A 16,767-nucleotide genomic window follows, 5' to 3' on the forward strand; every position below is an offset into this window, starting at 1 on the left:
TCCCCATATTTTAACTCTTTCATGCCCAGGATCACTCTCATATTCGACGGACTCAGAGTCCTTTCGATGGACTCGGGTCACTTTCAGTGTGTGCTGCGTCTGCGAGGCTGAGTCGGGCGGCGCCTCGGAAGTCCATAGCAGGGGTACTCCCTTCTGCCGCTGGTGTGGGATGGCGAGTCTGTAGGGACCCTGGGGACTTGTGGAAATTGTGGTGATTTCTTTTGAACTTACAGTCCTTTAACATCTTGGACTATTTTTACTGTGCCCATAGTCTGTTTTTTTTTAAATCAATTATGCTATTGTTTGCACCGTTGTAACTATATGTTGTAATTATGTGGTTTTGTGCAGGTCTTGTAGCTTTAATTTTTGGTCTTGTTTGTCTAGTGGATGTGGAGCTCCTTTTCGGGGAACGCACTAGACAGTAGCGCGATATTAATACGCAGCAGCCTCTCTGGACTCTGGATTGGGGATTGCCAAACGTTAGGTGGATTTTCTAGTGTAGTCTGTTTTGTCATATGCTTTTGTGATATCATTCTGGGGGAACGTTGTCTCATTTTATAACTGCATTGCATTTGTGGTTTCTAAATGACAGTAAACTGAATCTGAATCTACCCTCTCCAATGCCAGCCCATTCTGGGACTCAACAACGCTCACAATACTCCAAACGTGCTCTGAACAATGCCTTATAAAGCCTCAGTATTACATTTTTTGCTTTCCTTCCCACTCGCTGCAGCCCAGGCGCACCTCTGTTGCATGTGCATGGGAGTACACGTGCATGTACTCTGTGGGTACGAGTATGAAGGAGGCAAGGGTGCTAGGTGGGGGGCAGGACTAGTTAGAAAAATGTTTCAGAATAGACCACAAGCCTTCCCTTGGTGGAAAAACCCACACCAAAATGCAACAGATGGCCCGTGTAAAAGATGAAAAACTTTATTTTGGACAGCCTAATTCTACACAGGTGTTGGTACTATGGCTTTGAGGGATTTTGTTTCAAGAGGCAGCACAGGGCTTTGACAATTTGCAGGGAAGACCTCTTACATTCTTACTCCACTCCTGCCTTTGATGAGACAAGAGGCCGAGCAGGTTTGTCGGGCTTGGCATTACAAGCACACACAGCTGAGTCATTTGGTAGATTTTTAAATGCCCTTGCCTTCTGCTGAGGCGCTGGAGAGAAATGGACGATCTCTTTCGGATAGAAGGACGTCCCTTTAGAACAGAGATTTTAAGAGATGTTAACTCTTTTGGAGCTGGATTTCAACAGGTACCGCCTGCAAAAAGACTTTGAGCCTCCTCCTTTCTTGTTTTATAATTGCCCTAATCAAACCTCTCAAGCTTTACAAGAGTAGAACATGGAATAGGTCAGCACAGGAACAGGCCCTTCGGACCACAATGTTGTAACAAAATAATTAATGCCTTCCGTCTGCACATTGTCCCTGTCCCACCATTCCCTGCACATACAACTGTCTACCTTGGAGCCTCTCAACTGCCCCTATCATATCTGCCTTCACCATCACCCCTGGCAGCACATTCCAGACACCCACCTGTTCAAAAAAAATTTGCCCGCACATCTCCTTTGAACTTGCCCCTCCCCTAACCTTAAGTGAATGCCCTTTAATTTTGGACATTTTGACGCAAGGGAAAAGATACCACTGACCACTCGATACATGTCTCTCATAATTTTAGGAACGTCTATCTGCCCTTCAAGATCCAGAGAAAACAACTCTAGTTTGTTCAACCACTGCTCAGAGCGAATCAGAATCAGGTTTAATTTGTAACTGACATGTCATGAAATTTGTTGTTATACGACAGCAGCATAGTGCAGGGATAACAACTTAATATAACTTAGAGTAAAAATAGATAAAATGAACAATGCAAAAGAGGAATAGCAAGCTAGAGTCTGGGGTTTCATGGAATGTTCAGAAATCTGATGACAGAAAGGAAGAAAGTGTTCCTGAATCTTTGAATGTGAGTTTACAGGCTCCTGTATCTCCTCCCTGATGCTAGCAATGAGGAGAGGGCATGTCCCGGGTGATGTGGGTCCTTAATGATGGATGCATCTTCCTGAGGCTCTGTCTTTGGAAGATGCCCTCTAATCCAGGCCACATTCCGGTACCTTTTCTATTGCTATTCCTCGGCAAGGCAGTGAGCTGGGTAGGGGGACATTTCACCTGGGCAGGATAGCCCTTGCCTTCTTCCCATGGATGTCAATCTTTAGCTGGGCAAGAGAAACCTCAAGGCTGCCTGATCTGCAGAGTGGTTCCAGCATCTCCTGTTTGTTATTTCATACCTCCACTATCTTAATTGGAAAATCATCAAGTGCTTCCTGTCCTATAGACCATGTTCAAGTTTCCAGTAATGTGAGTTCAAATCCCAGCAGTGCAGCTGGGGAGTTTCATTCAAATTGTTCAGTAACTTTTGGAAATTTAAGGAAACATGTCAGTGTTGGTTCAAAGTTCAAAGTATATATATTATCAAAGTATGTGTATATTATACAACCTTGAGATTTCTCTCCTTATGGGCAGCCACAAAACAAAGAAACCTAAAGGAACCCATAAAAAGGAAGACCATTCCACATCAAGTTAGCAGGGGGAGAGGGGGAAAAAAATACAAACTGTGCAATTAACGAGAGTAAGCAAATGGTGCCAGTAAGCCAGGTAGTTTGAGGAAAGGCACTAACCCTTTGTGACTCTGGATTTACATCACTCACTCTCACTCACCTTCTGAGTGGCCTGAAAACAACTTGTAATGAATAGCAAATTCACGAGGCTGTTGCTAGGAACAGGCGTCATGAGCTAAAGGGAGAGGTTGGGCGGGTGAGTGTAGGAGACTGAAAGGTGCTTACGGTTGCGGTCAATATTCATAGCTTGAATTGAGGCATTTGATGTTGATGTCGCCGAGCTTGGCGGTTAGCTTGCAGATGTTTCATCACCGGCCGGGTTGACATTCTCAGTGCGCAGTTTGTAGACTGAGATGACGCTGAGTCCCTCCAGCATTTGGTGTGCATTGCCCTGGACTTCCAGCATCTGCAGAATCTCCGGTGGTTTCTATAGTGGTCGCTTCTTATTCCTCATGTAATGCCCTCCAGGCTAACAAATTTCTCCGCCATATCTTCCTGTGTATCATCCGATTTTAGTGTGACCTCTGGAAGTTCCTTCCCAGCTTCTCTCCTGCACCTGTCTCTCAACTTCTCCTGCTTTGAGATCCAGACTAAAAGCCCCTTTGCAGACCGAGGAGTACGCCAACCAGAAACGCTCTAGCGCAGTCAGAAATGTTTATTGCTTCTCTCCTCAGAGCGGAGGAACGCTGAGATGGTCTGGCTGCGTAGCCTAGCACCATGCAGTTGCCATGACAAGTTTGCTGAGCTCCTACAGGGCCCTGCTGTGTGCGTCACAGTGATGGTGAGACTTCCACGATGGCAAAAAAAAAAAGCCCCCAGTCTCATCGGCCCCGAGATTGGATCTAGTCTCCCATTCAAGGGGCAAAAGGGCAGTGTTCAGACAACATACGTCACACCATTGCCAAGAGCTTTCACTGAAGGCAGCTGCCTAACCATGGTTACACATCTGGAGACCATGGCAACAGCTCCTCCGGGGCTGGCCTTCAAAGTTCAAGGTAAATTTATTATCAAAAGACAAATATGTTCCCATGCACTACCTTAAAATTCATTTTCCTGCAGGCATTTACAGCAAAATAAGAGAAATACAACAAAATTTACAAAAAAACTATATAAGCAAAAAATGGCAAACAACCAATGTGCAGAAGATGACAAACCGTGCAAATAAAAATAAAACTGAGAACAAGAATTGTAAAGAATCATTGAAAGTAGTCTGGAGATCATAGAATCAGTTCAGAGTAATGGTGAATGAAGTTATCCATGCCAGTTCAGGAGCCTGATGATTGCAAGGCAGTAAATGTTTCTGAACCTGGTGGTGTGGGCCTAAGATGTCTGTACTCCTGCCCAGGGTTAGTAGCAAGACCTGCATGGTGGAGGCCTTTGGTGATGGGAGCTGCTTTCTCGAGGCAGTGCTCGATGTGAATGTGTTCAATGGTGGGGAGGACCAGGTCTACGATGGACTCAGCTGTTTCCATCACTTTCTTTTCTGCCCTTTTCTGTTCCTGAGTATGGATGCTTTCATACCAAGCTGTGATGCAACCGGTTAGGATATGGAAGTTTGTTAAAGTTTTTGGAGACTTGACGAATCTACGCAAAGCTCTCGGAGAGAAGATGCGAGGCCGTGCCTTCTTTATAATATATCCCATTTCTTAACAAAATAAACTGATTTCAAATTGAGCCAGAAACCCTGAAGTTAATCATACACACAAGCCTGGGCTCACCTGAATGGATGTATTTTGATTATGCTATATCCACACATTAAAGCCTCCCAAAACAGTAATTACCTGAAAACACACGCACACACGCAGTCACATCACAGACCAGTTGTACCGGCTCATCCGAGAACCCTTTGTTTGTTAACTACACAATACCTCTCTGGTTTGTCCTCTCTGAATTGAAGTGCTTATGCAACAATATCAAGTCATTTCTCTGACACTTCGCATTTCCTTGTCTATTATGTTAATATTGACAGATTGATGTGGGCATAATAATACAAACTGTTCACCATCTACCTGCCAGCCTTTCTTTTTATTTATTTACAAGATGAGGGCGTTGCCAGCAAAGTCAACATTTAAAACCCATCCCTCCTCGAGGTGGTGAGCCAACTTCCTGAACGGCGGCCGTCGCTGTGATGGAGCTGCTCCCAGAGGAGGTAGTTCCAAGATATTGACACAGCAATAATGAGGGAATGGTGATACACACGCAGCAGCCACTGTATTAGGTACACCCGCCCTTCTGTTCCTTAATGCAACTATCTAATCAGCCAATCATGAGGCGGCAACACAGTACATAAAAGCACGCAGACATGGTCAAGAGGTTCAGTTGATGTTCAGACCAAACATCAGAATGGGGAAGGAACGTGATTCTCCCCGAGATGGCGTGGGTTTCTTTTGGGTGGTCCTGCTTCCTCCCGTACTGCAAAGACATACGATTATGATTAGTGTATTGTGTGGATGCTATATAGCAACACGTGCCCAGTACATCCTCGTACTGTGTAGCCCGTTGATACAAATGATGCATTTCACTGTATAATTTGAAACTTTGGGACACGCACAAAATCAAAGGGTAAACATTGTGCAGTTAAAAAAAAACCCTCTACAATAGCCCTCAACGTTGGAAAATTCTTTAAAGCATTACAAGCAGACAAATATGTTTTGGGCATGTGAAGTACAGGCAGCAAATGAAGCTAATTTTGAAAAATAAAGCTATTCTTTTCAGAAGAGGGATAGCATGGTAAAGATCTGTAATGCTGTATTTGGTGAATTCCTCTCTTAATATCATTTCACATGAGGGATTATGCTCTTGTCCATATTTGGCCTAAGGCTGTGTGTGGTCTAGAGGTGAGTATTCCCCATGAGTCTGAAGAGGGACATTGGTGAATATGCCACTTGAGAGTAAGTGGCATTGGAAAGTACAATTGATGACACTTTCCATTGCTTTGTTAATAATAAAAAGGGTGCTAACTAAATGCTTTTACGCTGACATTAGCAGAATGTTTTCTCTTAGACTTTGGCTCTTGGTTTTAATTTTCAATGAAGTCAGTTGGAAGCAAAAATGATAGAAGTTCAGAAGCCGTATATGATTGATACAGCCCCACAAGTGGCTGCAGGTTAGCTGATGGGTTGACTGGTTTTAATGGTAGATAAATACTGGCCAAGAAATCTGTTGAGTCGGCAGCACTGAATGTGAATTAGTTGCATTGCTCGAGCAGGCACACTTTTGTCCAATGGGATTGCAATATCATCACACACATAATCATAAGGAGAAAAGCAAATTTCATGCTTGAAGATACCTTACAAAAAATCTTCCTGAAACTGATCTTGGCAGGAGATTGTCTTTGTACAGTAAGACTAAACAGTAATTTTTTTGGGGGGTTAAAAATCTTTAGTATTACATACTCAGTGGAGGGTGGGAAAGAAGATGAATGAATGATTAGGAGATGCTTAGTGTCTCAGAGGTACAGTGAAAGATTGGGTTTGTGCTCCTCCCAACAAAAGTGATCAATCTAAAACTCAAGGCATTGTCTTTGTCTCTTCAGACCCTCCAAAATGGACCACCCCACTTTGACAAAACAAAACAGCAGAGATATCCCAGCATAAAAATCTGCTGACGTTCCTGAAACGTTCACAATGTTGCCAAAGACAGTGGTCGAACTTCGCACGCTCCTCTGCATATATGTCTTCTTGCAGTGCTTTGAGGAATTTTCCAATGGGGAGGGTGACTGTACATGGGATTTTTTTAACTGTGCAATATTTCCCCTTTGGTTTCATGCGTGCACAGTGCTGCTTTTAGCAGGGCCACAGCACAAATGTCTCTTGGTGCTTGCAAATTGCTAGTTGTTTTCAGCAGATCCTCTGTCCCTCTTTTCCCACTCTGAAGTTAAAAGCCCCCATCCCGAAGTCTGTAGCTTCTGTCGACACACTGTTTTGTCAATGCTAGTGGTGCCCCTGTGTACTGTGTACTATGTCTTCCTGTCAGCCTGACCCAGCCTGGTCATTCTGCTCAGACCTCTCCGAAGCACAGAATTGCCGCTCCGAATATGACAACGGAACCTCTTGACCATATCTGCGTGCTGCCTTGAGATGCTGGCACACGATTGGCTAACTCGGTATCTGTATTAAAGAGAAGATGTATAAAGTGGGTGTACCTAATAAAGTAGTTACTGAGTGTATACGCCTGTTAATCCCGTCCCAATATTAGATCATAACTGAGCTTCCAACTCACTTTCCTGTTCAAAGCCTAATCCTTTGATACACATAATCCCCCAAAATCCTTCCATATCTTTGGCTCTTCTGGGCGAAGAGAATTCCAAAGATGCACAGTCTGTTAGGTGAGGACTGTCCCAAATAAGCCTCTTATTCTGAGTCCAAGGAATAGAAGGCTTGAGCACCTCATGAGTTCCTCATCGCCTCTTTCCATTGTGGCCTTCCATTGGTCTGCTAGGAAACACGACAGCGCATTTGCACATGGCAAGATCCCACAAAGACCAATGGAACGACGACCGGATATCAATTTTCTTTTGTACCGATAACCAAATACAGTTTAGCACGGCTAGAAAAAGCTTTGAAGTGACGAGATACTTAACATCCACCTGAAAGGGTGGATGGGGACTGGATTCAGCATCATACCAACATTGAAGCTTTCAATGGGGGGGGGGGCAGTTTGATTCCAGTAGAGTGCAGCAGAATCCAGGCAGATTTCTGAATGGACAAAGAACTAACCCATGAGCACCGCTCACTGTTTTCACTCTCCATTTGCACTAGTTCAATTTATACTGTATATCAATTTCTTATTGTAATTTATAGGTTTTTTATGTATTTCACTGTACTGCTACAGCAACACCACAAACTTCACGACATACGTCAGATATTAAAGCTGCTTCCGATTCTGACTCCTGTTCCCAGCCATAACGATAGAAGAAATGCATTAGGGTCTCGGGAGTGAGCAGAAAAGTGGAGCTGAGGATGAGGTCAGATCTGAAGTCATCTTATTAAATGGTAGACCAAGTTCAAGGCCCCACATGACCTGCTCCTGCTTCTGTTTCTTTCATTCTTTATTTTTAGACCATGGGACACAGCAGCAGAATCGGGGCATTCAGTCCACTGAGTTTGCTCCACCATTCCATCATTACTGATTTATCATCCCTCTCAACCCCAATCTCCGCCTTCTCCCCGTAACCTTTGATGCTCTTACTAATCAAGAACATATCAGTCTCTGTTTTAAGCATACCCAATGACTTGGCCTCCACAGCCATCTGTAGCAATAAATTCCACAGATTCACCACCCTCTGGCTAATGGAATTCCTCCCCATCTCTGTTCTAAATGGTCGTCTCTGTGCCCTCTGGTCCTAGACCCCGTCCCTCTAGGAAACATTCTCTCCACTTCCAGAGTTTACTTTGTACCTGCCTTCCTTATGATCATCTAATGGAAATGCCCGTCTGAGTAATAAGTTTCAGTTGAATGTTTAAAAGGGAATTGGGTGTAACCACAGCAGTTGTTTTCACGGCATGAGTGAGTGTGGTCTCAGCTCAAAGATGAAGGTGCAAACATGTCCAGACAAGTTCTCTGGGCTGCACAGTGGTAACACAGCATTGTTCTCTTCTGGTGGGTGGAGGTAGTTTTACACTGAGATCACAGACTGTTACAATGGACTGATTTCTTCATTAAAGTGAGAGGGTTGGGGTGGGTGTGACAGCAAAGAAACACCCTGTGAGCTGTGGGTTCTCAGTTTTCATAGGAAGGTTTCTTCTGAAGTAACAAAAGATTTTGCCAATTAGACTGTCTGTTAACAAAATCTGCAGATGCTGGAAATCCAAAGCAACATTCACAAAATGCTGGAGGAACTCAGCAGGTCAGGGAGCATCGATGGGAAAGAGTGAACAGGTTTTGTTTTGGGCCAAGACTCCTCATCAGGACTGGAAAGGAAGGGGGAAGGAGTCAGACGAAGAAGGTGGAGGGAGGGGAGAAAGAAGTACAAGGTGGTAGGTGATAAGTGAAACTGGGAGAGAGCGAAGAAGGGGTGAGGTAAAGAGCTGGGAGGTTGATTGGTGAAAGAGATAAAGGGCTGAAGAATGTGGAATCTGATAGGAGAGGACAGATGACCATGGAAGACAGGGAAAGGGGAGGAGCACCAGAGGGAGGTGATGGGCAGGTAAGGAGATAAGGTGAGAGAGGGAAATGGGAATGGGGAATGGTGAAGGAGTGAAGGGGCAATTACCGAAGTTTGAGGAATCGATGTTCATGCCATCAGGTTGGAGGCCACCCGGATGGAATATTAGGTGTTGCTCCTCCAATCTGATTGTGGCAAGTCTGTTGCCTTAGTTTGCTGAGGTGTTAATATTCAGCTTAGCAAACCATACTGGCTCTCCGCACCATAATTTTTGGGTGTCGTCATGATCTGATTGAGTGTGAAACTAATCGAGTGAAATTTTGCTGCAAAAGGCTGGGTCCAAAAGCATGGGAGCCACTGCAGTGCAGTAGGGAATGGCTGGAGAGGCTCTCTTGGACAAATAAGTACTCACGAACAACACACCCAAAATGCTGAAGGAACACAGCAGGTCAGGCAGCACCAGTGCAGGTGAATAAATACTTTATGTTTTGGTCTCAGACCCTTCATCGGTACTGGAAAGGAACAGGGCAGAAGAATTGCAGAAAGGACCAGTGAGAGAGAGTCTCACGGAGCTGCCGTGGAAGAGAGGAGGAAAGCTTTTTCAGGGTAGGCATACCTCGAAGTCCTCGCACTGGAGTAGCAAATCAGGGCAGATGCTGGAAATCTTGAATATGAGATCAAACTCCATTTATCCCCTTGAGTACCTGTAAATTGTCCCACTTAATCATTTTAAAGGAAATGTCGCTATCGTTGCTGATGTAACCCTAATGTACACCTCATTAGAACATCTACATTGTCACCTTGCTGATTCTGAAATTTACCATGTTGCATCAGAACCATAGATAGTTCACAAATCCCCAATATAAAGCATAAATCTGGAAAAGATTCCGCAACCTTGGTGAGAGAAAAGGAGTTGGGAGTTTAGGATAATGAGCTTTAATTGGTGGTAAAATGCTATGGGATGTCCTAACACTATGAAAGATGTCGGTTCCAGTATGGCAGTTAGTTGAATAGGGTAAGAAGTGAAGTGTGGGGAGGTCTACGTGTGATGGGCCATTATGAAGCTGTTGCATGTCTGGCTCAGTGACTGGGCTCCTAGTGAACTTCTAAATTTGTAGACCAGTCTGGTGAACCTTTCCTGTCCTTTCTGTATGCTAAGGAGGCCAAGGCTGTTGTCACTTCCCCAGATGTCACTCGCCTAGGTGATACACAATTGAAGTATGCTTTCCTTACTCTTATATTTTCAGAAAGATTTGATTCCGGGAGTAAACAAGTTGCAGTCGTATGGGACCTGGGTCAGATTTCACCCTGAACATGTTTGGTTGCAAACCTAAGAATGGATGTACTTTCCATATATTTTGTGCTACTTAGTGAAGACAGATGGTATAACAAAACTCACAGCCCCCCCATCCTGGACAATTTCTCCCCTCTCCCCCCCCCCACCCTATATCCATCAGGTAGAAGTTACAAAAGCAGGCACCACCAGACTCAAGGGTAGTTTCCACCCCAACTGAGCAGACCTCATGTACATTTAAGGTGAACGCTTAACCTAACAATTTACCTTACCGTGGCCCTTGCTCCTTATTGACTGTCTGTACTGCACTTTCTCTGTAACTGCAGCAATGTATTCTGCATTCTGTTATTATTTTCCCTTGTATTACCTCGAGGTACTCATGTTTTAGCAATGATCTGTATGGATGGATTACAAAACAAAGTTTTTCACTGTCAGTACACGAGTCAACAGTAAACCAATACCAGTTCCAATAATTCCTGTCATGCTTTTGGTCTGATCACCAGGGCGTGCCAGAGTTCTCCATACTCTGACACTTCTCCCCGATTATTAGTTGATTATTTTCAAATGTGCCTCATTTTAGTTAGCAGAGCACCTGTGCCATGTTTAGTTTCTCTGTTTATGTTCCCTGTTTTGTTTGTCTTTGGTCAGTCTTGAGTTTATCTTAAGTAGTGATTCTTGAGTCCTAGCCAATGTTCTCTTCTAAACAGTCCACAAGTAAAGATTCTGCATTCAAATCCATCCTTGTCTCTGGTCTCCTCTGCACTTGTGTCCACCTGGTCTGCATCTCTCCTCCAAGTCCACTAGTTAAAGATATGGAACTTTATAAATGAGGAGACGAGTCCATGATCGTATTAAATGGGAGAGCGGGCTCAACAGGCCAGATGACCTACTTCTGTTCTCATGGTTCAGACCCAGCCTGGCCAACTCTCCTGTTAATATCCCAAAATTTTGGCTGTGGCACGTACAGTGTCAAAGAGTGCAGATTTGAAATCTCAGTAGAGATCAATACAGTGTGACAGAAACAATTCTTTCTTTATCAATCTTTTTAATTGAGTTTTGAGTAAATAAGCATAACAATGATAATGTTACAAAGAGATCAGGATTACATTATTAACGGTTAACGTATACAGAAACAGACTCCGAGTAACGTGTGTAATCTAAGCCTCCCAATCTCTTAGTGACTAAACATGAAAAAGATTCAAAAAAAAGTTTTTTACAAGAGAAAAAAAAATTCCCCCTAAACTCAAAAAAAACAAAATAAAAACAAAACAAAACAAAACAAAAGCTGGGCTGCCATGTTTCATTGGTTAAAATCATTACTTGTCATTAACTCTGCTCCTCTGTACATGAACAAAAAGTTATTGAGAAGGATTCAGAAAAGGCCTGCTTACATCATATGAAAATGGTGAATAAGTGGCCTCCAAGTTTCTTCATATTTAACTGAAGGGCCGATAGCGCCACTCCTAGTTTTTTCCCAAGTTTAAACATGTTATAGTTTGGGAAAACCATTGAAATATAGTAGGGGGATTAGAATCTTTCCATTTAAATAAAATGGATCTTCTGGCTATTAATGTAATAAATGCAATCAAATGGCAAGCTGAAGGGGATAATTGACTAGAGTCACTGGTAATCCAAATATTGCAGTAATAGGATGAGGTTGTAAATCAATATGCAAAACTGCTGAAATAATATCAAAAATATCTTTCCAATATTTTTCCAAAAGAGGGCAAGACTAGAACATATGTGTCAAGGAAGCTGCCTCAGACTTGCATCTGTCACAGACAGGATTTATATGGCAATAAAAATGAGCTAACTTAACCTTGGACATATGTGACAGAAACAATTGACCAAAACAATTGCACGGAAGTGGATAGTGGATCGTGGACTGGATGAATGTGCTGTGTTTATTTGGCAACAGAAAGGGATCAGAAGGCATTGAATCTAACGTCCAGCTTTTATTTTTGTTACAGCCATGTAGACAGGATAACAACATGGCACGATCCCCGGAAGACCATGAGCCAGATGAATCTGAACACAGCCGGCACATCAAACCAGTTGCAGCAGAGATCCATGGGCTTGCCTCATCCAAACCCTGGTGAGTTGCTACAAACCGCGGAGCTAATGTCTTAAGCAGCTCTCAGATATTGTTGCAGAAATTTAACTCCTAACAGTCTCAGTGGGGTAATCAGCCCATTCCATATAACTTGGACTGAGCTGCCTTCATCCCATCCCTTCTACTTCCTGTGTATCTGACCACGTTTTATCTGGACCTCTGGTTGATGCATGACAGTGGAGCCTGAAGCTATGGTTTTCTCACAAAAATACCCCTTTTGACACACACTTTGACTATCTTGAGAAAGATGGTGCAAGTATAATGATACACCATGATTAATACATTTGTGGAAAACAGAAAAATTAGTGGCGTTTTGAACAGTGATGAAGCTTATCTAAGGCTATGGCAAGATGTACACTCAGTGATCACTTTGTTAGATATCTACTGTACCTAATAAAATGGCCACTCTGTGTGTGTGTGGTCTTTTGCAGGGGTAGTCCCCCCCCCCCCCCCCGCACTTGCATGTTTAATATGGTGTGCGTTCGCTGGTACTCTTCTGCACACTACTCTTGTATTGCCTGCCTATTTGAGTTACTGTCAGCTTGAACCAGTCTGGCCGTTCTCCTCTGATTTCTCTCATTAACAAGGCGTTTTTGCCCACAGAACTGCCACTGACTGGATGCTTTTTGTTTATCACACCATTCACTATAAACTTTAGACTGCTGTGTGTGGAACTCCCTGGAGACCTGCAATTTCCGAGATACTCAAACCATCCCATCTGGCACCAACAATCATTCCACGGTCAAAGCCAATTTGATCACACTTCTTCCACATCTGATGTTTGGTCTGAACCTCTCGACCATGTCTGCATGCTTTTATGTATTGAGTTGCTGCCACGTAATTGGCTGATTACATACTTGCATGAATGAGCGGGTGTACCTAATAAAGTGGCCTCTGAGTGTAGACCAGATGGGAAGTTGGACAGAATGTGAGCAGGTGGAACGTAATCCTGGTCGGTGTGAATTGATGCATTCTGTATACAGATGTGCTATCTACTGCAATGAACGAAGAATCGTTGGTAAACAGAGGGATCTTAGTGTTCAAGTCCATGGTTCCCTGAAAATAGTAACACAGGACCATAGAGTGGTAAAGAAGGAAAGTGATATGCTTGTTTCTGTAGAATGGAATATAAAAATGGAGATGTTGTTGTATAACTTTAAAAGTTGAACTGCATTTGGAGTATTGTGTGCGGTTCCAGTTGCCATATGATCGGGGAAGATGTGATTGCAATGGAAGCAGAGCAGATTCACCAGGACTTGCCTGGACTGTGGGACTTCAGTTATGGGGAGTGAATGCATAAGCGGGATTTGTCTACCCTGGAGCGAAGATGGGAGCACTCTTAACTGGTTGCATCACTGTGTGGATCAGAAAAAGCTGCAGAAAGCTCAGGCCTCTTCAGGAGCACTAACCTCCCTGCATCAAGGCAATACCTCAAAAAGGTGGCATCCATCATTAAGGACCCTCATCATCCAGGACACCAGGACATGCCCTCTTCTCACTGCCACATTTCAGGAACAACTTCTTCCCCTCTGCCATCAGATTTCTGAATGGACAATGAACCCACGAACACTACCTCACTTTTTTTTTTGCTCTCTTTTTGCAATATTACTTTATGTTTCTTACAGTAATTTATAGTTTTTTAAAAATGCTATATATATTGCATTGTACTTCTACCAAACAACAACAAATTGCTTGACACAAGCAAGTGATATTAAACCTGATTCTGAGATTGAGATAAAATAATAAAGATTAGGTCGGGTAAATGGTCAGAGTAATTTTCCCATGGTAAGGGTATCTAAAACAGGAAGGCATAGGTTTACGCAAGGGGAAAGACTTTTAAAGGGGATCTGAGGAAAACATACTTACATAAAAAGTGGTTAAATATCTGGAACTCGCTGTTAAGGTCGTATTTAGTCAGATACAATTAAGCTTAGACACGCTCTTGGTGGTGGACATATGGACTCAGTGTTGCCAAATGACAAAGGACAAGTGTTTCCTCACTACCTGTGACTTAGCAAGGTGTCATTTTAGAGCAGTGGAACGTGAGGAAGGTGCTCTTTGCCAGCAGGACTGCCACACATTGATCCATTGTGAAGTGTATTGCTGGGATTAGAAATTAATAATACCACTACTAGCATTTGCGTTCGTCCTACACTGACCTGAAGATTCCAGGAAACGAACGCTAATCTTCTGTACTTCAGAGCAACCTGAAAGAAAAACATCAGGGCAGTAAAAACTAATGTTCTTCACTTTATTTAAATTATTTATTACAAAGAGTATTTGTGGAGGTAAAATGTGTTGATTGACTGAGAGTCCAGTTGAGTAGGGATGTGGTCCGTTTCCCAGTCAGCATTGCATCATGAGGATGGATCAATGACAGGAGTCATGGGGCAGAATCATTGGATGTTGGGATCATGTGATAAATCCTCAGCAGTACATCCTATCAGAGACAGCACAAAAGCCAACAAGCAAAACGATGGCTTCACTGAGCCTCTTTCAAAATATCCCCGATAAGAGAAAAGAAGCATAATATTGAGCTTTGAATACCTAAATAATTCCAGAATTGGATGATACCTGATGAAAATGATTGGACATCTGGTAAATGGCCAGAATTGATTGTGATTCTTCGGAGCAACCTGACCTTTCTAGATTGTCACATAAAGACATCAAGTATCTTTGCTGCTGGCCTCTACTCCAGTGGTTGGAGTTTCATATAGGCTGATTCTTGGAGGCCCATCATTCTATCTTAAAGACACTACTTGAAGTCATAGGTCCACCTTTCTCCAACTGCATCTTCAGGACATTCTTTCCAACATAAGGTCAGAAGTGGAAATGTTCAGATCAAAGATTAGCTTTATCTGTCGCTTGTATATTGAAACTTCAAAAAATACTTTGCTTGTCTCAACATCCATCTGAGTCTGGAATGTGCTGGGGGCAGGCTGTAAGAGTCACCACGCTTCCGGCGCCAACCAGCAATTTACTAACCCTAATCTGTACATCTTTGGAATGTGGGAGGGAACCGAAGCAACACAAGGAAACACAGATGGTCATGGGAAGAATGTACAAAGGCCTCGCAGTCAGCGGTGGGAATTGAACCCTGACCTGGTGCTGTAAAGTGTTAAGCTACCATACCTCCCCAGTCATTGATGACTACCCGTTATTTAATTCCATTTCCAATTCTGCGGCCCATGTCCAGAAGCAGCAAGACCTGGACAACATTCAGGCAAGGGATGATGAGTGACAAGTAACACTTATGGCACAGAAGTGCCGGGCAATGGCCATATCCTCCTGAAAGTGGTACCTCAATTACTTAACCCTTGGCATTCACTGATATTACCACCCCAGAGTTCCCTTCCATCAACATCCTCGGGTGACCATTCACCGGAAGCTCACTTAATTAGGTCAGAGATGGTACATCTTGAGATGAATGTCTCACTGCAGAACCTCTCAGCTTCTATAAGACAGGAATTCGATAAAAACTAGCTCCACTTGCCTGAATGAACGCAGCTCCCAACACTGTTAAGAAGCACACCATCTGGCACAAAAAGATCAACTGATTGGCACCATCTAAACTTTCAGTCATTGGTGCCCAGTATGGCAGTATGACCCATCTACAAAATATAGTACTTCCAAACACCACAGCTTCTCTGAGGAAGGACTCGGGCAAAAGGTACATGGTAACACCAGTGCCCCTATTTTCCTCCTTAAGTTACACTGATTTGCTTGATGCAATGAAGGTTGAACTGCTCCCTGTTACTTCTGTCAATTGGTTTCCCTCTAGTGAGGGAGATTGCGGTGTTGCATTGACGCAAAGAGAATTGGGAAGGAGCAATGGCACAGCCTTGTTTGACCTTAGTCTCTGGTGGACCCCAGTAGTTGGAAGCATGGTTTTCATATCCTCATACATAATGGTAACAATTCTGTGCAGAAAGCAAGATTGGGAAGGATGTTCCATTTTCCTCATGGTGATGAAGTCATTGTATTTTGTATGGTTGAAGAAGGCCATGTACAAAAGCCAGCTGCTTCCTCTGCTTCACTTTCATTTATAACAGCTCAGTACATCACTGTACAGCGCACAATGTTCTGCCAACCCTTTAACCTACTCCAAGATCAAACTAACACTCCCCTCCCACTCTCATTCTCTTTCGTCCACGTGCCTATATATAAGAGTCCGTTAAATGTCCCTAATGTATCTGCCTCCACCAACATTGCTGCTTGTGCGTTCCACACACTGACCACACCGTTTAAAATAAAAAAACTTCTTTTGACATCCTCCAATCACTTTAAAACTATGCTCTCTCATATCAGCCATCTATCAATACCTCTTAACATCTTATACACAACTTTGCTTGCATTCGTGGAATGATAGGGTAGTGTTTCTTGTAGCTCTTAATAGACTGAGATTTCCTTTAAGACTTTTGGAGGAGCATTTCAGCCACCAGGAGAAGATGGCTGTGGAGGGACACTGGCAGTTACAGAGTGCCCAAGTAACACAACACAGAAACAGGCCATTCAGCCCACTTGTTCATGCTGATCAAACTAGTCCCATTTGCTTACGTTTCTCCCATATCCCTCTAAACCTGCCTATTCATGCAATTATCCAAATATGTTTTTTAAAAATGTACCTCTTTCAACCA

General features: G+C 43.3%; 1 protein-coding gene across 2 annotated transcripts in view; it reads left to right on the forward strand.

Moving 5' to 3' along the window:
- The window catches only part of wwtr1 (WW domain containing transcription regulator 1), a 158,903-nt gene that overhangs the window by 103,618 nt on the left and 38,518 nt on the right, over positions 1–16,767 (forward strand). The window contains exons 2-3 of one of the 2 annotated variants that reach the window (XM_059993216.1): positions 9,222–9,329; positions 11,988–12,112. In XM_059993216.1, coding sequence (XP_059849199.1) covers positions 9,222–9,329; positions 11,988–12,112 — 233 coding nt within the window. The remainder of the gene's footprint in view (positions 1–9,221; positions 9,330–11,987; positions 12,113–16,767) is intronic. The other variant, XM_059993227.1, reaches the window with a different exon arrangement.

Source organism: Hypanus sabinus, chromosome 2, assembly GCF_030144855.1.
Source record: "Hypanus sabinus isolate sHypSab1 chromosome 2, sHypSab1.hap1, whole genome shotgun sequence".
In the NCBI taxonomy this organism is placed as follows: domain Eukaryota; kingdom Metazoa; phylum Chordata; class Chondrichthyes; order Myliobatiformes; family Dasyatidae; genus Hypanus; species Hypanus sabinus.